General features: G+C 41.9%; 1 protein-coding gene across 4 annotated transcripts in view; it reads left to right on the plus strand.

The window, feature by feature from the left end:
- The window catches only part of SERGEF (secretion regulating guanine nucleotide exchange factor), a 249,553-nt gene that overhangs the window by 126,033 nt on the left and 100,647 nt on the right, over nt 1-22,873 (plus strand). For 3 of the 4 annotated variants that reach the window (XR_014231596.1, XM_082342478.1, XM_082342477.1), the window contains exon 10: nt 14,122-14,158. Coding sequence is in view for 3 of the 4 variants with exons in the window: in XM_082342478.1 (XP_082198604.1) it covers nt 14,122-14,158 (37 nt within the window). In the remaining variant the exon portion in view is untranslated. Of the gene's footprint in view, nt 1-14,121; nt 14,159-17,804; nt 17,873-22,873 lie in introns of all 4 variants that reach the window. The other variant, XM_082342479.1, reaches the window with a different exon arrangement.

Consider the following 22,873-nt stretch of genomic DNA (forward strand, 5'->3'; position numbering starts at 1 on the left):
GTAGAAGGAAAGAAATCATAAAGATCAGAGCAGAAATAAATGAAATAGAAACGAAGAAAACAATAGCAAAGATCAGTAAAATTAGAAGCTGGTTCTTTGAGAAGATAAACAAAAATTGATAAACCCTTAGCCAGACTCATCAAGAAAAAAAGGGAGAGGATGCAAATCAATAAAATTAGAAATGAAAAAGGAGAAATCACAACTCACACTGTAGAAATACAAAGGATTATAAGAGACTACTATGAACAACTATATGCCAATAAAATGGACAACCATGAAGAAATGGACAAATTCTTGGAAAGGTACAATTTTCCAAGACTGAACCAGGAAGAATTAGAAAATATAAACAGACGTATCACAAGTAATGAAATTGAAACCGTAATTACAAATCTTCCAACAAACAAAAGTCCAGGACCAGATGGCTTCACAGGCGAATTCTATCAAACATTTAAAGCAGAGTTAACACCTATCCTTCTCAAACTCTTCCAAAAAAATTGCAGAGGGATAAACACTCCCAAATTCATTCTACGAAGCCACCATCACCCTGATACCAAAACCAGAAAAAGGTATCATAAAAAAAGAAAATTATAGACCAATATCACTGATGAACATAGATGCAAAAATCCTGAACAAAATACTAGCAAACAGAATGCAACAGCACATTAAAAGGATCATACACCATGATCAAGTGAGATTTATCCCAGGGATGCAAGGATTCTTCAATATATGCAAATCAATCAGTGTGATACACCACATTAACAAATTAAGGAATAAAAATCATCTGATCATCTCAATAGATGCAGAAAAAGCTTTTGACAAAATTCAACACCCATTTATGATAAAAACTCTCCAGAAAATGGGCATAGAGGGAACCTATCTCAACATAATAAAGGCCATGTATGACAAACCCACAGTGAACATCATACTTAATGGTGAAAAACTGAAAGCATTTCCACTAGGATCAGGAACAAGACAAGGATGTCCACTCTCGCCACTCTTATTCAACATAGCTTTGGAAGTCCTAGCCACAGCAATCAGAGAAGAAAAAGAAATAAAAGGAATACAAATTGGAAGAGAAGAAGTAAAACGGTCACTCTTTGCAGATGACATGATACTATACATAGAAAATCCTAAAGATGCCACCAGAAAACTACTAGAACTAATCAATGAATTTGGTAAGTTTGCAGGATACAAAATTAATGCACAGAAATCTCCTGCATTCCTATACACCAACAACGAAAAATCAGAAAGAGAAATTAAGGAAACACTCCCATTTGCCATTGCAACAAAAAGAATAAAATACCTAGGAATAAACCTGCCTAAGGAGGAGAAAGACTTGTACTCAGAAAACTATAAAACCCTGATGAAAGAAATCAAAGATGACATAAACAGATGGAGAAATATACCATGTTCTTGGATTGTAAGAATCAATATTGTGAAAATGACTATACTACCCAAAGCAATCTACAGATTCAGTGCAATCCCTACCAAGCTACCAATGGCATTCTTCACAGAATTAGAACAAAAAATTTTACAATTCGTATGGAAACACAAAAGACCCCGAATAGCCAAAGCAATCTTGAGAAAGAAAAACGGAGTTGGAGGAATCAGGCTCCCCAACTTCAAACTATACCACAAAGCTACAGTAATCAAGACAGTATGGTACTGGCACAAAAATAGAAATATAGATCAATGGTACAGGATAGAATGCCCAGAGATAAACCCACACACATATGGGCACCTAATTTACGACAAAGGAGGCAAGAACATACAATGGAGGAAAGACAGCCTCTTCAATAAGTGGTGCTGGGAAAACTGTACAGGTGTTCATGTAAAAGAATGAAATTAGAACACTACCTAACACCATACACAAAAATAAACTCCAAATGGGTTAAAGACCTAAATGTAAGACCAGACACTATAAAACTTTTAGAGGAAAACATAGGAAAAACACTATTTGAAATAAACCACAGCAAGATATTTTTTGACCCACTTCCTAGAGTAACAGAAATAAAAACAAAAATAAACAAATGGGACTTAATTAAACTTAAAAGCTTTTGCACAGCAAAGGAAACCATAAACAAGACAAAAAGACAACCCTCAGAATGGGAGAAAATATTTGCAAATGAAGCAACTGACAAAGGATTAATCTCCAAGATTTACAAGCAGCTCATGCAGCTCAATAACAAAAAAACAAACAACCCCATCCAAAAATGGGCAGAAGACCTAAATAGACATTTCACCAAGGAAGACATACAGATGGCCAAGAGGCACATGAAAAGATGCTCAACATACCTAATTATTAGAGAAATGCAAATCAAAACTACAATGAGGTATCACCTCACGCTGGTCAGAATGGCCATTATCAAAAAATCTAGAAACAATAAATGCTGGAAAGGGTGTGGTGAAAAGGGAACCCTCCTACACTGTTGGTGGGAATGTAAATTGATACAACCACTATGGAAAACAGTATGGAGGTTCCTTAAAAAAGTAAAAATAGAACTACCATATGACCCAGCAATCCCACTGCTGGGTATATACCCTGAGAAAACCATAATTGAAAAAGAGACATGCACCACAATGTTCATTGCAGCACTATTTATAATAGCCAGGACATGGAACCAACCTAGATGTCCATCAACAGATGAATGGATGAAGAAGATGTGGCACATATGTACAATGGAATATTACTCAGCCATATAAAGAAATGAAATTGAGTTATTTGTAGTGAGGTAGATGGACCTAGAGTCTGTCATATAGAGTGAAGTGAGAAAGAGAAAAACAAATACCATATGCTAATGCATATATATGGAATCTAAGAAAAAAAAAAAAAGTGGTACTGATGAACCTAGTTGCAGGGCAGGAATAAAGAGGTAGACATAGAGAATGGACTTGATGACATGGGTGGGAGGGCAAAGCTGGGGCAAAGTGAGAGTAGCGTCGACATATATATACTACCGAATATAAAATAGTTGGCTGGTAGGAAACAGCAGCATAGCACAGGGAGATTGGCTCGGTGCTTTGCGATGACCTAGAGGGGTGGGATAGGGAGGATGGGAGGGAGGCTCAAGAGGGAGGGGATATGGAAACGTGTATGCATATGGCTGATTCTCTTTGTTGTGCAACAGAAACTAACACGGTATTGTGAAGCAATTATACTCCAATAAAGATCTATTAAAAAAAAAAGTTACTAGGATTGGTTCTTTTTTCCCCTCCTTCAGAACAGTTATATTATTTATTTGAAATGTTTGCCTATTTTTGAGCTTCACGTAGATAGTGTCATACAATATTTACTCTTCTGTGTCTGGTTTCTTTTGTTCACCACTTTCTTGAAGATTTATCCATGTTTTGAATAACAGTAGGGTTTTTTCCCCATTGTTATAAAGTATTTTGATTATACTACACTTTATTCATTCTACTGATGACCAGTATTTGGGTAATTTTATGTTTTTATTTATTATGAATAAAGCGGCTGTGAACATTCTTGTGCATGTCTTTTGATGGAAGTAAGTAATTGTTTATTTTGGGTCCTTGGGTACTTGGGAAGTAAGTATCGTTTGTTTTGGGTGTGTTTGTGTATGTATATATATATGTATGTATTTACCTTTAGTAGATACTGCCAAACAATTTTTCAGTGCAGTTGTTGAATTTATATTCCTGCCAGCAATGTAAGAGATTTCCAGTTATTCCACATCCTCACCAGCACTTGGTATTGGCAGTCTTTTTAAATTTCAGCCTGTGTTGGCTATTAGGGAAAGGGTTCAGTTTTTTTGTTTGTTTGTTTTTTACATCTTTATTGGAGCATAATTGCTTTACAGTGTTGTGTTAGTTTCTGCTGTATAACAAAGTGAATCAGCTGTATGTATACATATATCCCCATACCCCCTCCCTATCCCACCCCTCTATATGGTCACAAAGCACCCAGCTGATCTCCCTGTGCTTTGCGGCTGCTTCCCACTAGCTATCTATTTTACATTTGGTAGTGTATGTATGTCCACGCCACTCTCTCACTTCGACCCAGCTTCCCCTCCCCCCTCACCCCCCACCGTGTCCTCAAGTCCATTCTCTATGTCTGCTCTTTATTCCTGTCCTGCCACTAGGTTCATCAAAACCAGTTTTTTTTTTTAGATTCCATTTATATGCATTAGAATACGGTATTTGTTTTTCTCTTTCTGACTTCACTCTGTATGATAGACTCTAGGTCCATCCGCCTCACTACAAATAACTCAATTTCGTTTCTTTTTATGGCTGAGTAATATTCCATTGTGTATATGTGCCACATCTTCTTTATCCATTCATCTGTTGGCAGACATTTAGATTGCTTCCATGTCCTGGCTATTGTAAATAGAGCTGCAGTGAACATTGTGGTACATGTCTCATTTTGAATTATGGTTTTTCTCAGGGTATATGCCCAGTAGTGGGATTGCTGGGTCATATGGTAGTTCTGTTTTTAGTTTTTTAAGGAACCTCCATATTTTAGGGTTCAGTTTTTTTGAGAAGCATGCTGTAGGATGTTTGGCTGGTCTGAATCTGTTACTTACCTGTCTTGAGGTTGGCTGTTCAGCTCTCATGGTTGTATCCTGTTCTCAAGGGCTAAAGTAACTTACTGGTGTTGCCTTTACTGAAATTCAGATGCGTTGTTGTGTTAGGCGCTTTTAGTCTGTAAGGATCAGAGATACTCTCAGGTTACTTTAGTATTGTAAGGATGGTCATAAGTACTGGAAACAGGTGAAGCAAATGCCTTATAAAAGAACAACTGGAAGGTCAGTTAGAACACAAGGCAGCTCAAAAATCTAGACTTTCTTGCACCGTCAGCAATAGGATCTAGAAAACTCACATTCCAGTGACTTAGCTACTCTTCTTTAGTTTGTTCCTGCTGCTTCTGACTCTCCTGCCGGTAACTCCTGTGTATATTAACCTTTCTTGGGTCTATATTTTCCAGCTACGGCTCCAGCTACCACCTAAAGGACTCACACCCTACAACCTTTTTCAGGCAGAATTTCCACATTAAGCCATTTCACAGGCTGTGGCCAATCTATGCATTAACCTGCTTTGGGCAGGTATCCACCCATAGCCCATCCACACCAATTAGGCCACAGGTGCACATAGTATCAACATAACAACTTAGGAGAAAGGAATTTTCTTGGAAGTGCACTACGGGAAAAGCAAGCATTCCGAGTGCCTGTTTAGTTTAATTGTGTATATTAAATTCAAATTCAGTAGACATTTCTCAAGTCCTCTCCTTATCTGCCAGTAGAATAACTGTTGAAAAAGGAAATGAACTGTTCATAGTGAACCTATGCCAGTTCCTAACACATAGTTTCCTTTTATGTGTTCCCAAATTATATATTTTATATGTTCTGGAAATGTATCTGCAGAACAGGGACAAACTCAAAGTGAATTTTATTCTGTGGAAGTTGGGGGGTGGTGTGAAAGGGTTTTAGGATGTATGAGATTCACTTGTTTGTTATTATCCCATTTTAAAGATGAGGGAACTGTAGTCCAGAGAGGTGAAGAGATTTGCCCAAGGTCATATGACTAGGAAGTGGCAGGGCAAGGACTCAAATCCAGGTCTTCTGGTTCCATACTTGGAGCTCTTCCCACTACCCAACACTGCCTGGGGACACATGCCCTACCGCCACACTCAAATTATTAACAGTACAAAGGAGGTTTGACAAAAGCAAACTTTAGCCAAGGCAAGTGGTAGGATTTGAGAGAAGGCAGATCTTTTAGGGGCTGAGATGATCTGGGAGACTTCCTCAAGGCAGTGGGTTTTGAACTGGGTCTTGTAAAGTTGGTAAGGTTTAGAATGGTATGGAAAAGGGAGAATGGTGCAGATAACCGTGCAAAAGTTATGCTTTTAGGTAGCTCTTAAAAGCATCCAGGTTGGAGTGAAAAGGACTGAACTAAGATGGTAGCAACTGAAAAATCAAGATATTGAGAAGGCAGAATTAACAGGCTCTTGAGACAGAGTAGGAGGGAGATAAAAGAGTTAGAGATCTGTTAGTCACTTGAGAGTTTGAGCCTTAGTGACTGGGGCAGTCTGGAACCAGTATCAGAAGAAGAGAGGCAGTATGTGTAGTGGTTAAGCTCACAGGCTTTGGATCAAGGCTGACCTGGGTGTATAGCGGGTGTGACTTATTTAACTTCTTTGAGTGTGTTTGCTGACCTGTTGAGTAGGAAGACAGAAATTCCATAATGTCACATGCCTGGCTTCCAGGCACTTACCAAATTTTAGCTCTCTTCCTCCCCACCCTAACCTCTCCGTTTGAGAATGTAGCAGGACCTAGTTTAAGACTTATTTTCGTATAGAATGTGCAAAAAAAAAAAAAAAAAAAAATTGCTTTGCAGGGAGAATGGGGTTCTTTGCCCCTGGACTTTGAGGTGGAGGACAAGATGGAGCCTCTGGGCCCAAAGGTCTCATTTTTTGGCCTCCGTTGACATCTAGGCTTCAGTCAAAAGCTGAAGCCCTCACAAAGGGAGTTAAAGGTGTCTTTGTAAGGCTAGGTACTTCCAGAAGCAAGCAACTGTGCTGCCTCTCTGCTGTCACCAGGACCTCCTTTGAGGCTATTACTGAGCCTAGGGGTAAAGCTCCGTTGGCTGACAGGACTGCAGTTTGCTGTAAAACATGCCCAGAACTCCCAGCCTGCTTTTCTAACAGGTTTGGAAATTCTGGTTTGTCTCCCCAGAGTTCTAAGCAGATGGCAACTGGGTTAGGGCAGAGTTTAGCAAACGCTGCACTGAAGCGCCCATTCCCTTCCCTGTTAACCCCGGCCGATGAAAGGCTGCCGTTCTGGAGCTGCTTCCCAGCCTGCTTTCTCCCCCGAGCTGGGCGGCGCCTGCCAAAGACTAGCCGTGAGGGTGGGAGCCTGAGCGGAGCAGCCGAAGCCCTCCCCCGGCAGAGTCCCCCACGGAGTGGACGCCCCACCCCGCCGTCACGTGCCTCCACACGTGCGCGTCGTTGCCATAGCATCGGCCGGCGCCCAGGCCCATTGGCGTGAGGCGGAACCAATCAGTAGGCCCCTCAGGCTGCTGCGCGCCATGGGGGGTTTCTGAGCTGCCACTCCACCGCTGGGACGAAGCTGAGGATGGTCCCTGGTTGGTGATGGGGACAAGTCTCGGGTCCTGGCTTCTGTCTGGTTCCTCTCCTTGGAATCTCAGTGCTTCTTCCCCTGAGTCATGGTCGCACCCCGCCCCACTCTGATTTCCCCGTTCAAAGTGTGCAGAGTTGAACAACCTGATGGAGTTCCCTGAGAGGTGATAGCTTCCACAGCGAAGGCCCAGGACAAATGTTTGCTGCCGTTTTACAGCCATTTCCCCCAAGAAAAAGCCCTGGAACAGCCCTTGATAGATCCAGAGGTGGGTACTCCTAGCCCCAGGAAGATGTTTGAGCCTAGTAAACCTGGGGCTCTCCCAGCATAAGATCCCTTGATAATTGGCACAGGGTTGCCAGATGTAAGAACTGGGTGGTGGTGTATTTCCATGCTGAATGGGAATAAGAAGGGTTTAGACAGTTAACAGGACAAAGTTTGAACGAGAATGGTCACAGAATCCTACACCTCCACCAGCTGTAACACACTGGTAAGTTACCTTACCTCTCTGAACCCCAATTGCCTCATTTGTAAAGCGGTTGTAACAAAGAAATCTTAGATTTAGTATAAGTTGAAATGAAATAATACAAGCAAAGCAGTTAGCCAGGTACCTGGCCATAAGCTCTCAATAAGGGCCTGTCAGCTGTTTTTTAGAAATGGTACAAGTGTACTGGTGGAAACTGAAGTGCTCACATTCAACATTTGGCAAGTATTTTTACATTAATCTACTTTTTGCTTATTCATTTAGTTATTCATTCATTTAACCCATTAATGTATTCAGCAGATATTTACTGGGCATCTACTACCAGTCAATTCTTACCCCAGTTCATCCCTGTCCAACTGTATTTAGTGGGTTCCAGCCCCAAGGGGAGTTGTGGCTCCCTTCACAAGAGCTGATGGAGTCTAGCTTGGCAGGAGGGGTGCTGGGAGATCTTGTCCCTGTGGCAGCTGGGACTTTGGAAATTGTTTTTTGCAGCTCTGCCTCCTCAGGCTCAGTTGCCTGAACAGAGTAGACCCCTCTAGTATTTGAGCAGCACTGAGACAGGACAACTTTCCACAGGCTCCTCTGTCCCCCATCCCTCACCCTTGGGGAGGTGTGCCCCCTGTATCTTGAAGGCCCCAGCCAGCAAGCCAGAACCCACTTTCTCTACTGTGGGACTCTGTCACCTAGGACTGACCTCTGTTGGTGGCCCACTGTGCTTTGCTGTCCTAGGATTCCTGGAACAATCCTGTGCTTTTGATACCCCATCATCTCTACACTCTATTGTTTTAGTGCCCTTCCCTTCTGGCCCTCACTGTGCATCTCAGTGCCTGTCTCCATTTGCCTGGAGTCTCCATACCACGACTCACACTTGTTTTGTGACCATCTGACTTCTCTGGGATGTTGTCTTTGGGCCCCTTCATGCCCTGTAGTTGGACTGTGTGGCAGGGATGTTACTGGGCAGGCACCCTGCTTGATCTCTGAGAGACAGAGGTGCTTAACACACACAGTTCATAAGCAGACATCTCATGTGTGCTAAGGGCCATGATGTGTGGCGCTGTGGGAGAAGCCACGGTAGAACAGCTGGCTCCGCTTTGAGAAGTCAGGGAAGGCGTTGCCAGGAGGTGACCTAAGCAATCTTAGAGGATTTTGCTAGATGGACAGTGGGAGAAAGGGAAGTCACATCAAGGAGAAGAGCATGCATAAAAGCCTGAAATCACATGATATTCTTACAGAAAATGTAGTGTGAATAGAAAAAAGAGAATATGTTCTTTGGGGTTGAGAGTTCATGAGTAGCAGGGGGAAGAAGTGAGGCCAGAGGGGTAAACAGGGGCCTACATGTGAGGGCCTTGTGAGCCATACTGTGTACTTTAGACTTCGCCCTTCCAATGCTGGGATCCTGTGGAGGGTTTTCTATAGGGGCATGACATGTGCAGAGTTGTATGTAAGGAAGGTGAGACCCATGGCTGTGAGGGGATGGGTTGTCTCATTTGTCCTCTAGCAATTCTGTAAAGCAGATGGGAAAATACTGTTTTCTACTTTTTACGCCTGAGAACGCTGAGGCTCCAGAGGTTAAATACCTTGCCAAAGGTCTCAGAACCTGAAAGCAGAGGACCTAGGATTCACCTGGCTTCCTGGCTCTGAATCCCTTTCTCATGGGCACACTGCCATTGTTAACAGAGTCTTCTAGAAAGCTGGGCAGTGAGTAGATGCTGACAGAAGCAATGTGAAGCAAATGGTCATTGATACAATCTTGTTGAAGGAGTGTGGCGCTGGGATTTTGTGGCCTGTGGTGTTCAGTCTCCTGACCTCTGTGCCAGTGCACAGACAGCAAGAAACAGCGGGGAGCTTTGAGCTTCAAGTGCAACATTGCCTTGACAAAATCCATTCATCACTGTCTTGCTCATTAATTCACAGCAGCGTCTGCTGCCTGACTTTGGCGTTTGTCAGTGGCTTGTTTCTGGAAGCCCCTGGTCTTCAAGGTTGGTCAGCTCTGCAGCCTGCAGCCCCAGGGTGAGCCCGGGCAGTCAGAGGCAGGTCCTTTCTGCCCACATTTTGTAAAATGAAATAACTTTATTTTTTAAAACACAAAGGTAGCGTGACCTAGCAGTACAGAACATGAGCTTGGAGATAGGCAAACCTGGGTTTTAGTTCTATGGCTGTGCCGCTTAGCAAGCTAGGAAAGTTATGTAATGTATATGAACCTCAGTTCTCTTCTGCCTAAAATGAGCACAGTCAAACCTACCTGAGAAGATGATCGTGATGAGGAAGATGAGATAGTGTTTATAAAGACCCTTGGCACGACACCTGGCACATATGAGTCCTCAATATGGTGGCTTTAATTCCTGCTCTTATTGTTCCCACCACCACCACCAGCCACCCTACTGCCACCACCAGTTAAAGAATGTTTGAAAAATAGAAAATAGAAGAAAAAAGTCTTATAATCTCATCACCATGGCGCAGCTACCCTTATAATTTAGTTGTTTCCTTCAAATCTTTTTTCCCCACTACTTCAGAGTATATCAGATTTTACAGCATATTTATTTTATAGCCAGGAAGGTTTTTATTCCCCTCTATGGTGGGAACTGCATTATATTTATTTTTCTTATTTTTAATAGATAATTTTTCTGATTATAAAAATAGTGTGTAAAATTTAGAGAGCATAGAAAAAGTCAAAGGGAAAACCATACTCATAATGCCTCCTTTTTTTTTTTTTAAATTATTTATTTTTATTTATTTATTTATGGCTGTGTTGGGTCTTCGTTTCTGTGCGAGGGCTTTCTCTAGTTGCGGCAAGCGGGGGCCACTCTTCATCGCGGTGCGCGGGCCCCTCACTATCGCGGCCTCTCTTGTTGTGGAGCACAGGCTCCGGACGCGCAGGCTCAGCAGTTGTGGCTCACGGGCCCAGTTGCTCCACGGCATGTGGGATCTTCCCAGACCAGGGCTCGAACCCGTGTCCCCTGCATTGGCAGGCAGACTCCCAACCACTGCGCCACCAGGGAAGCCCCATAATGCCTCCTTTATGCTTAGCCCAGAGGCTATCACTATTAACTTTTTGGAATAGCTCCTTCCAGTCTTTTGTTCATATTTTATTATAGAGTTGAGATCATATTACATATACAGTTTTTATGTGGTTTTCCAGTTCATAGGATATCACGAGTATTTTCCTTTATTGTAAACATCATTTTCCAAGGCTGCATGATAATTTCCAAGTCATCAGATGTCTCTACCATAATTTACATAGAATTCTCCTATTGTTAGACATCTGAGTTTTTTCCCAGTTCTTCAATCTAAGCAGCTTCCTATGACAGAACCTAGGGAACCAGCCTCAGTATAACCAGGAAGCATATGATGAACTTGTGCTGTGTGTATGGCCTAGGTGAGGCCTGGGGGGCCCCCTCAGATAGATACAGAGCCTGCCTCAAAGGAGCTCAGAGACTAGTCACCCTGGAAGTATTTACTGGGGTAAAAATATGCAGGTACTTCTTTGCCAGACAGTGTCAGGGAATCCACCTAAATGTGGGTAACCCTCTTCCCTGTGGAATCAGAGATCCTGGACGCATAACTTTTACAAAGAAAAAAGCCTCAGAAGCCTTGCTGCCCCTTCTCACCTGCCAGTGGTTATTTGGCCTCCAATGCTCAAACGCCTTTTGAGCCTGTTACCTTGACTTTCAGGGGCCTGTGCTAATTACCTTTGAATATCACTTCCAAGTGGTTTTTCACTGGGAAAGAGTGAGAAGCTATAGAACCAAGAAAGGAACTTGTGTGAGAATCAGGGAATCAGAGAGACCCTAGTCTTAGTTTTTTGTTTTTTTTTTTAACATCTTTATTGGAGTATAATTGCTTTACAATGGTGTGTTAGTTTCTGCTTTATAACAAAGTGAATCGGTTTTACATATACATATGTTCCCATATCTCTTCCCTCTTACATCTCCCTCCTTCCCGCCCTCCCCACCCCACACCTCTAGGTGGTCACAAAGCACAGAGCTGATCTCCCTGTGCTATGCGGTTGCTTCCCACTAGCTATCTATTTTACGTTTGGTAGTGTATATATGTCCATGCCACTGTCTCACTTTGTCACATCTTACCCTTCCCCCTCCCCAAATCCTCAAGTCCATTCTCTAGTAGGTCTGTGTCTTTATTCCCGTCTTGCCACTAGGTTCTTCATGACCTTTTTTTTTTTTTTCCTTAGATTCCATATATATGTGTTAGCATACTGTATTTGTTTTTCTCTTTCTGACTTACTTCACTCTGTATGACAGACTCTAACTCCATCCACCTCACTACAAATAACTCCATTTCGTTTCTTTTTATGGCTGAGTAATATTCCATTGTATATATGTGCCACATCTTCTTTATCCATTCATCCGATGATGGACACTTAGGTTGTTTCCATGTCCTGGCTATTGTAAATAGAGCTGCAATGAACATTTTGGTACATGACTCTTTTTGAATTATGGTTTTCTCAGGGTATATGCCCAGTAGTGGGATTGCTGGGTCGTATGGTAGTTCTATTTTTAGTTTTTTAAGGAACCTCCATACTGTTCTCCATAGTGGCTGTACCAACTTACATTCCCACCAACAGTGCAAGAGTGTTCCCTTTTCTCCACACACTCTCCAGCATTTATTGTTTCTAGATTTTTTGATGATGGCCATTCTGACCGGTGTGAGATGATATCTCATTGTAGTTTTGATTTGCATTTCTCTAATGATTAATGATGTTGAGCATTCTTTCATGTGTCTGTAGGCCATCTGTATATCTTCTTTGGAGAAATGTCTATTTAGGTCTTCTGCCCATTTTTGGATTGGGTTGTTTGTTTTTTTGTTATTGAGCTGCATGAGCTGCTTGTAAATCTTGGAGATTAATCCTTTGTCAGTTGCTTCATTTGCAAATATTTTCTCCCATTCTGAGGGTTGTCTTTTGGACTTGTTTCTAGTCTTAGTTTTGACACACACTTCCTCTGGCACCTGAGGCAAGTTATTTTCTCTTCCCAAGTGTGTTTTCTCCTCGTAGTGTTAAAGATTGGACTAGATGACCTCCAGGGCTCTTCCAATTGACATTCCATGTGTACCTGAAGCCTTTTTCTTGCCAGGAGCTAAAGTGAGCGTCCTGATAAAGGTCACAGGATGCTTCTCCAGAGTCTCGAGTTCCTTTTAATTAGTACCTGAGGAACCATTTATACTTTTTTTTTTTTTTGGGCTGCGTTGGGTCTTTGTTGCTGCACGCGGGCTTTCTCTAGCTGCGGCGAGCGGGGGCTACTCTTTGTTGTGCTGCGCGGGCTTCTCATTGCGGTGGCTTCTCTTGTTGCGGAGCACAGGCGCGCTGGCTCAGTAGTTGTGGCGAGCGGGCTGTAGACTGCAGGCTCAGTAGTTGTGGCGCACGGGCTTAGTTGCTCCGCGGCATGTGGGATCTTCCTGGACCAGGGCTTGAACCCGTGTCCCCTGCATTGGCAGGTGGATTCTTAACCACTGCGCCACCAGGGAAGTCCCCATTTATACTCTTATATTCCCAATCACTTCCTTCTGGTAGCATTTGGGACATGCAGAGACTGAAAGGCAAGAAGTCTCTCTCACTGGGAGCAGACAAAGGATTCAGAACCCCAAATGATTGTCTTTTATGTATTAGGTATTTGTTCTTTATGTACTTTGTTCTTTCATTCATTCTCTCATTTAGCAGGTGTTAACTGAGCCCCAAGCTTTGTATAGTCCATCTGTGTAATGCAGAGGGGAACGAGTCTCAGCGTTGTTCTCAAGACACACACAGTCTAGTGAGGAGACAGGAAAAAATGTAAAAGACAACAAAATGATTGCTGCAGTGGGGATACATATAAGTTGCATAATGCAAGGAGTGCTTGAGTCTGCCTAGAAGCAACAGCAAGGGAGTCTCTGGACGCTTTGAAATTTTAAAGGATGAGTAGAAGTTTTCTAGGTAGGCAGTTGAGGAGAGGGCATTCCCGGCAGAGAAACAGCATGTGCAAAGGCCTGGAGGTATTGGGAGAACATGTTGTGTTCAGAGAACTGCAGGTGGTTTGTGTGGCTGGAAGGTGAAAGGGAGAGTGAGCAGATGAGGAAAAGTCAAGCATTTTTCCTCAGGCAAGTCTGTTTCCACTGAATTCTTTGCTCATTTTATCAGTCCAGATGAGAGTGATGGATTTTTTAGCTCAGTTTTCCAAAACTGTCATTTGTATTCCCTTGTATTTTCATTTTTATAGTAGCACATGTTCATTATAGAAAGTTTGAAAAATACGAAAATGTAGAAAGAAGCAAGGATTAAAAAAAAATCACTCATGGTCTCTGCCTAAAAACAAATACTTTAACATCTTGGTGTATTTCCATTCAACAGTTTTTTGTTTTTTCACTTTTTCTTTTTATGTAGTCATGAGTGTATCGTAACTATAGTCTTTTGTACATGGTGCCCCTTTCTACTTACTTCCTAAAATTTGCCCAAAAATAGATGTTATTATCATTAAAATATAATATGATCATAAAATATAATGGCTGAAATATATTTTCTTTGTTTAATGTAACTTATTTTCTTTCTCTTTACAGGTCTCCTGTGGCTCAGAGCATAATCTGGCAGTGATTGGTAAGTAATTAGTATACTGATATACTGATAACTGTGTTTATTCTGAAACTCGTGGGCAGAATTGGAGGACTCTTGGTTAACCAAAGGCCAGGGTGCATGCGTGTGTGTATGTGGGGAAGAGTCTGGGAAATGGAAGCCTTTGTTGACCAAGGCTTTGCCAGAAGCCCTTTTTCTAAAAATTTCTATTCAAAAAGGTGCCTGAGCTGGCCTCCCTGCCTCAGGAACTGGCATTTGGGAATATTAAAGATCTTACAGACTGGGGGCATCCTGTGTAGAAAGCCAGACATAAAAGGGGAAGAGGATTGGTATGCTCCTGGTTCTTGAATAAATCCTTTGCACCAAGTTCTTTCCTCTTGCTTGGCTCTTTCTTTGGAGATGGGGGTTTCTGCTCACTGCCCTCGCTGCCATGTGTTTCGTGTCACTCTGGAGCTCCCAAACCTCTGATAAATTGAGGCTTCCTCTTATTGACTCTGAATAACCAGGGTTCACTGTTTTTATAATCAGGCCTGTGCGTAGTTCCTTCAAGAAGCCTTCTCATTACTTCCACAGGTAGACTCAGTCGGTACAATAAAGAGACAGTGTAGGGCCCGACTACCTGGGTCCAGTGCAGGCTTCTGCTTACTAGCTGTATGAACTCAGGTAGTCGGGCCCCACACAGACAAGGTGCTTAGCCCTCCATGCCTCATTTTTCTCATTTTTAAAATGGGGAGGGCAGTGGCATCTTCCTTATAGGGTTGTTGCAGTTGTTGTGAGGGTCAAAGGAGTTGATATATGTAAAGCGCTTAGAAGAGCACTTAGCTCCTGGTAAGGGTTTTAGAAGTGTTCGTTGCTATTTTCTGATATCATTAGTTCAAATAATTGTCCTCCTCGGGGCTTTAGGTCTCCCATCTGTGATAGGGAGGGGTAAAAACAGGAAACCAAGGTTCTCTCCAGCCCTGACATTTTAGGACTCTGTTACAGCCCCATCACTCTCTGCCTTGAGTAGGTGATGTCTGTCCTGTGTACTTCCCTCTCCCAGCCTCTGACTCTCAGCTTCTGAAGGGCAAGGCCCCTGTGTTTTCCTTTTGTTTCCTGCTTATTTGCAGCACCCAGAGCAGTGCCTGGCCCTCAGCGGAGGCTCAAGCACTGTTTTCTGAATTAAGCTAGACTGGCTCGCTCAGCTGCCTGGGGTGGCAGCAGTTTGAAGCACTACTTTGCAGGCCCGAATGTGATGTGCAAGGAGGCGGAACCAAGGACAGCAGAGGAGGTAGGCTGACAGCCAGCAGAGGGGGTGGGGAGTAAAAAGCGCTGGAGTCAGAGAGGGAGTGAGAAAATGTAACAGCAAACCTGCATGCTTTGCAACACCAGATACGTTATACAGGAAATGCTCCAGCCTGGGTGTAATTAAGACAAGCTAATCAAAGAATCAGAGGCGGTGCCTAAGATGTTGCTGCTGCTGTCACTGGACTAGGAGAGAGGTTGGCACAAACAGTAAGATTGCAGGGAATCTAAATACATGAAAGAACAAAATCCAGTTGAAGGAGGAGGCCAGAGCCAGCAGGGTGGCAGGCTGAGCCGACAGGCAGCCTAGGGCTGTAGAAAGAGCATAGACTCTGCAGGCAGACAGCCTTGGTTTAAACCAGCTCCATCTCTGTGTGAGCTTCCATTTTTTCCCCTTATCTATGTAATGGGGATAATTCCACCTTGCAGGATTGTTGTTGTGAGGATTAGAGGAGATAATGCATGTGAAACACCTGGTACTATATAGGGGATGTGTAAGAAATTAACTCATAATTCCATTTCTTTTTCATTTCTCTTGGTCTGGGTGGGGAGAAGGGAGAATCACTTGTTAGTGTAACTGTTCCAGTGAAGTAAGTCTTGGTTGGGAGAGAGAAATGATAACATTCTGGAGAGGTGTGTCTAGCGTTACTACCCAAGTGAGGAAGGCAGCAGAGGCGGTGGGAGAGCAGGGCATGGCATGCTGATGAACTCCTCGAGGACAGACCTCTTATTTTCTGTTTTGTCCCCAACGCCTGGGGCCTGGCTCACAATCTGCTGAATGAATGGTTCCAGAGTCAGGAAAGGTGGGCCCAGTCACGGGACTCTGGACATGTCCACCTGCCTGCATGTGAGCCGGGATCAGAGGCTCCCTGACACCTGGGGGAGGGGGCCCTCAGTGGGTGCCCTGCAGGGTGCAAGCTGTGTAGCGGGAAGCGATGAGAAGCCTCCTGTTAGCCCTGGCAGGAGGCCAGCAAGAGGGGGACAAGCTGGAGGAGGAGAGTTCCTACCAGCTGAAAGCCTGGCTCTCACAGCCAGCTCCCCCCTCCACCCTCCTGCCCTTGCCTACTTTAGGTGGATTTCCCTGCCTTCAGTCTCATCCCCGAGATGCAGGCCCTCAGTGCCTGGTGCTGGGTCACACACGTGACAGGCACAAAATGGTTGTAGAATAGACTAGAACAGAATATAGAGAAGCCAAACTTTGCTCAGAAGTAGAGGTGGCCTTAATATCTAATGAATGCACAACAGACAAATCAAACTGGAAGGGAGGGGAAAGAGATGGGTGAAAGGATATAATTCAGAACCTACTCTGTCTAAGAATGGACACAACTCCACCAAGTGTTTTTGTTGTACCCACTTCATAGAGAAGAAAACTGAGACTCAGAGGTTAAACAAGTTGCCCAGGGATAAGTAGCAGTAAATGGTAGAGCTGTGTGCCTGACTTCTAAGAATGCTCCTTCGACTCTCTCATATCCTCGGGGCCGAGGCAGGATGCAGAGTGGTTAAGAAGAGCACAGGCACTGGGATCATATCGCCTGGATTCAAATCCTGGCTCCTCCGCTTATGAGCCATGTAACCCTGTATAAATGGCTTGACCTCTCTGTCTTGATTGCCTCATCTGGAAGATCATATTATTGACCTCATAGGGTTGTTATATAAAGTGCTAACAGTGCCTGACACAAAAGTAGGCTCGGTAAATGTTAGCTGGTGTTGGTGTCATTGTTATATGTTAAGAATATAATTTAAGGAAGTAATTATAAGATGACTGTAAGAAGGCTGAGGCTCAGGGTGGGAGTCTCAGAAGCTGGAGAGAGAAGTGTCTCCCCCACCTAGAATGTCAGGATCTCAGCATAGCTGCAGAACGGATTTGTACACTGGAGCCTGGGTACCCCGATCTGGGGGATCTGGAAATCCCAACAGCCCTGGAAACAGTGCCAGCCCAGATTTGCTCCAGGTCAGGATTCTGCTATCCGCCGTTCCAGGCAGGGACTCGAGACCTGCATGTTCCAGCCTGGGGGAAGCCCCGCAGCAGCCACATTTCAGGCTTCTTAGGAAATCAAAATAATTCGATTTTGATACTTCATTGCTTCCAGGTTTCTTTTTCCCCCCTTCTTTTGCAATTTGGTTTGCTTCTTTTCTTAGTTTTCCAATGAAGTTTCTCTTGACCTGTTCTGTGTTTGCTGCCAGGTCACTCTTCCTCAGTAAGCCTGATTCCTCATCTGTAAAACCAACATCACAATACCCACCCCTAAAAGTTGTTTTTCCAAATGGCATAGGTATGTCGGTTGCCTGCGCAGTGCCTGCTACAGAATAGGTGCTCTCAGCAGGTGAACTTGGCAGGTTCATGAGTTCATTTGCTTGCTTGCTTCCTTCCTTCCTTTTCACCCAGGATTTCCCTCCACATCTAATGAAGCTGGCTGGCTCCCATTCGTGGGCATAGGCGAAGTTTATGCAGAGGTGAGATGAGGACATGTGGCCACCACTTGCTCAGAAGATCCCTGCCTGCCAGGGGCAGGCTCCCCAGGCCCAGCTCTGTCTTTGGGGCCCTCACTTCCATGTCTGGTTGAATTGGCTCCAGCTGTTTTGCTTCCCCCCAGGAGCAGCTTATTTTGGCTTGAATGGACGATTTGTTTGCCTTCTCTCCTGATATGCGGTTGTTCAGCCTTCCCTTCCTGCAGAGAAAAAAGAACTGACCACACTTCCTTTCTTCCGCTCCACGCAGACCCTTGGAAGGGATTTTATTGGTGGCCTTTTCGTGGAGCACTCACACTTGCCAGACGGACATTGTTAAGGGGTTAGATATTTGGCAGCAAAGTGTAGAGCCTCCTCCTCCAAGCAAAAGCATCTCTTTTACCAAATTGGAGCTATAATCTATGCAAGGATCTTTTATTTTTAATTTTTTTCATTTCGCTGATGACTTCCAATTGTTGAACCTTTGTACCTTTGTAATATGTGTGGCGGAACAACTGACCTTGCATGGCCTGAGACCCATCAGGTGGGGTCATGTGAGGATTTAATAGCGAGAACTAACTCATTTTGACACTGGCTATAGCCCTGAGAGGCAATACCTCCAAACCCAGGGCCTTGTAGAGAGCTTAGAGGCAAGGACAGACTTGTACGGTCCTATGCACAGTAGGATGGGCAGAGCGTAAATGCTTACTTATATTGTCCCATTTAATCCTCATACCACATTGATGCACTGTTGTTAACCCCATTTTCTAGATGGGGGAAGCTGAAGTTTAGGCTGAGCAGTTTGCCCCGCCAGGTCATCTGATCAGGAGGAATCTGTGTGTCGGGTCTTTAACCCAGGCCTCTATCTCCAGAGCCTGTGGTCTTCTGCCTGCTGCTGCCTTCCTGCAGACCGTGACTGTCTGGCCTGATTTTAAGGCCACCAGATAAGATTATTTCATCTCTTCATTTCAATATTTAGTTCCCCTTCATGTTGGCAAGTTCTTCTGTATATGTAGATTATATGTAATCTGGTTCAGATTAAGCAGTTCTTGGCGTAATCAGATAAAATCGTGACATTGATGACATTGTGTTGTCATCACACTTCCCTCTCTACCTTCTGAGATTCCCACCCCTTTTAGGATTCTTCTTCCCCCTTCCATTGTCCCTTCTCTTTAAAAATGTTTTTACTTATTTAATTTTTGAGTAATTAATACATGTACATTATTTAAAACTTAAAAAGCACAGAAAGATTTAAAATGAAAAATTTCCCTCCTGCTTTATCTCCCATCTATCCAGAGTGCCAAAACCCTTCTACCACATGTGCAGCTAAGGCCTATTATTAGTTTCTTCTGTATCTTTCTAGTTTCTTTTTGCAAATATAAGTGAATACTAAGATATATTTTTATCCCCCTTTTTACGTAAATTGTAGTATACTTTACATGCTTTTTAGTGTCTGATTTTTTTTCTTTCAATAATTGATCTGGGAGATCTTTCCATATCAGTATAAAAGCCTTTCTAGTTCGTTATTACAACTACATAATGTTCCAGTGTACCTATATACTGTGATTTATTTAATCAGTGCCCTGTTGATGGACATTTAGGTGATTTCCTGTCTTTTGCTTATTACAAGTAATGATGTAGTAAATTACCTTGTATATATGTTATTTCATATGTGGGTGAGTATAGCTGTAGGATAAATCCCTAGAAGTAAAATTACTGTATCAAAGAGTAAGTGTATTTGATATTTTGCAAGATACTGCAAAAATTGGCTTCCATAGGAATTACACCATTTTCCACTCCCACCAGCAGTGTATAAGAGTGCCTGTTTCTGCAGCCTCCCTAATAAGTGTGTTAGGAAACTTTTGGATTTTTGCCAATTTAATAGGTGAAAAGCTACTCAGGGTGGTTTTGGTTTATTTTACTTTTTAAATTGAAGTACAGTATATATATATATATATATATATATATATATATATATATATATATGTATATATATATATACACACACATATATATATATACATATATATGTATATATATATATACACATATATATATATATATATATATACATATATATGTATATATATATATAGAGAGAGAGAGAGAGTAAAGTGCACAAATCTTAAGGGTTCAGTCTGATGAGTTTTTATGTATGTATATACTTAAGAAACCACCACCCAGCACAAGATACAGACCATTTACAGCACCCCCCCAGAAGCCTACCTCATGCTCCTTCTCAGTCAGTACCCCACCCCCAGAGGTAACCACTATTTTGACTTCTGTCTCCAGAGATGAATTCTTGCCTGTTCTTGGACTTCATATAAACGATGTCACATACAGTGTGAACTCTTTTGTGTGGCTTTCTTTGTTCAACACATTGTGTCCATAAGAATCATCCATTCTCTATGTAGCAGTAGTTCTTTTTTATTGATCAGTAATATTCCTCTTATGAATATACTACAACTTATTTATCCGTTTAACTGTTGAAGAGCATTTGAGTTGTTTCCAGTTTGAAGATTGTGAATAAAGCTGCTATGAACATTCTTATACATGCCTTTTGGCGAACATATACATTTATTTCTCTTGAGTACATAACTAAGAGTAGGATTCCTATGTTACTAGGTCATATGTATAGCATTAACAGATTCTGCTCAACAGTTTTACGAAGTAGTTGTACCAATTTATACTCTTACCAGCAACATATGAGAGTTCTAATTGTGCCATATCCTTGCTAGGTATTTTTAATCTTATTGATTTAGGCCATTCTGCTGAGTGTGTAGTATGGAGTCTCACTGTGATTTTAACTTGCATTTCTCTGGTAACCAGTGATGTGGAGCACCTTTTCATATGCTTATAGGCCACTTGGGTAGCTTCTTTTGTCTAGTACAAAGACTGCCCATTGTTTTAAAGTGGGTTTTGTCTGTTTTTCTTAATGATTTGTAGAGATCCTTTATCTTATGGATTCAAGTTCTTCGTTGGATTATATGTATTTCGAACACCTCCTAGGCAGTCGCTTACTCTTTTGCTCTTTTAATGATATCTTTTGATAAATAGATATTCTTAATTTTAATGACGTCTAGTTACTCAGTCTTTTTTTTAATGGTTTGAGGTATTTGTGCCCTACTGAAAACATTTTGCCTATTCCAAGGTCGTGAAAATATTCCCCTATGTTTTCTTCTTAAAACTTTATTCTTTGATTTTTACAGTTAGACCTAAAATCCATCTCAAATTAGTTTTTAAAAAATTGCTCCAGAACCACTTATTGAAAAGTTCATCCTTTCCCCATTGAATTTTGAAGGCTCTTTTGTTGTAAATCAAGAGTCTATATTATATGTCAAGTCTGGTTTTGGACTTTTTTATTCCATTAGTTTATTTTTCTATTTGGGTGCTATACAACACCATCTTGATTATTGTAGCTTCATAATAAACCCCGATATCTGGTCTTGTAAGCCCTGCAACTTTGTTCTTCTTTTTATTGTGGCCTTTCTAATCTCTATCTAGTTTTAGTTACTATGAATGAAGGTTGAGCATTTTTTCATATGTTCAAAAGCCATTTGTAATTTCTTCTTTATGAAGGCTTTTTCCATACCTGTATTGTTCTTCACTGTTACTGTAACAAATTACCACAAAATTAGTGGCTTGAAAGAACACAAATGTATTCTAGAGTTTGAGGTCAGAAGTCTGAAATGGGTCTTAACTGGGCTAAAATCAAGGTGTGAGCAGGCAGTGTTCCTCTCTGGAGGACAAAGGGAGAGTCTATTTTCTTGCCTTTTCCAACTTCCAGAGGCTACCTGCATTCCTTGACTTGTGGCCCCTTTCGTCTTCAAAGTGTCAATGGCTTGGCGAGTCTTTCTCACATCACATCGCTCTGACCCTGACTCCCCTGCCTCCCTCTTCCACGTTTAAGAACACTAGAGATTACACTGGGCCCACTCAGATAACCCAGCATATTCTCCCTATTTTAAGATTAGCTAATTAGTAAATTTAATTTCATCTGCAACTTCAGTTTTCCTTTGCCATGTAACATTACATTCACAGGTTCCAAGAATTAGGACTTTGGGAGCTTATTATTCTGCCTACCACAATATCCTTTGTACTTTTATGCAAGTGAATTGTTGGTCTTTTTCTAATAAATTTCTAGGAGCTCTTTACATATTAGGGAGATTAGGCCTTACTTTGTTATTTGAATTGCTCATATATTTGCCTAGATTTTTGCTTTTTTTTTTTTTATTCAAACAGAAAGTCCCAAAAATTATAATCATCCTCATCAGTTCACTCAGTTCCGTGTAATTAATTTTTTTTTCATCTTGATATTTTGTTAGCACTTTTATGAATTCATCAATTTTCCATTAGAGTTCTGAAAATGCTTATTCATTCAGTTCAGCAGTATAGTCAGTTACCAGAAACCTGTACTTGTCAGAGTCTTTTGCATGAATATTCCTTGAAGATGAAACCCTTTTATAGGAACATTTTTGCAAAAGTGTCAGAGTACACCCAGAACTGTCTGTAAATGACAAAAGACTTAAAAATGACCATGGTTAAAGATTTGATGAAAGATCATAATAATGCAATTGACAAGGAAATTTAGTTATTTCTGAGATATACATTTTAAAGTAATAACTAGAATTATGACTTATAACATTATACCAGAACATATAAGATTTTTAGGAATTTCATGTAATGTCTGAAACATTTATATTAACATATTTCCATACAAATAACCCAAAGAAAGTTTAGTATTAGTTTTTTTTTTAATTTTTTAATTTAATTTTATTTATTTTTTTATACAACAGGTTCTTATTAGTCATCAATTTTATACACATCAGTGTATACATGTCAATCCCAATCACCGAATTCAGCACACCACCATCCCCACCCCACCGCAGCTTTCCCCCCTTGGTGTCCATATGTTTGTTCTCTACATCTGTGTCTCAAATTCTGCCCTGCACACTGGTTCATCTGTACCATTTTTCTAGGTTCCACATACATGCGTTAATATACGAT

Source organism: Balaenoptera borealis (assembly GCF_965194805.1).
Source record: "Balaenoptera borealis genome assembly, chromosome: 11".
NCBI lineage: Eukaryota > Metazoa > Chordata > Mammalia > Artiodactyla > Balaenopteridae > Balaenoptera > Balaenoptera borealis.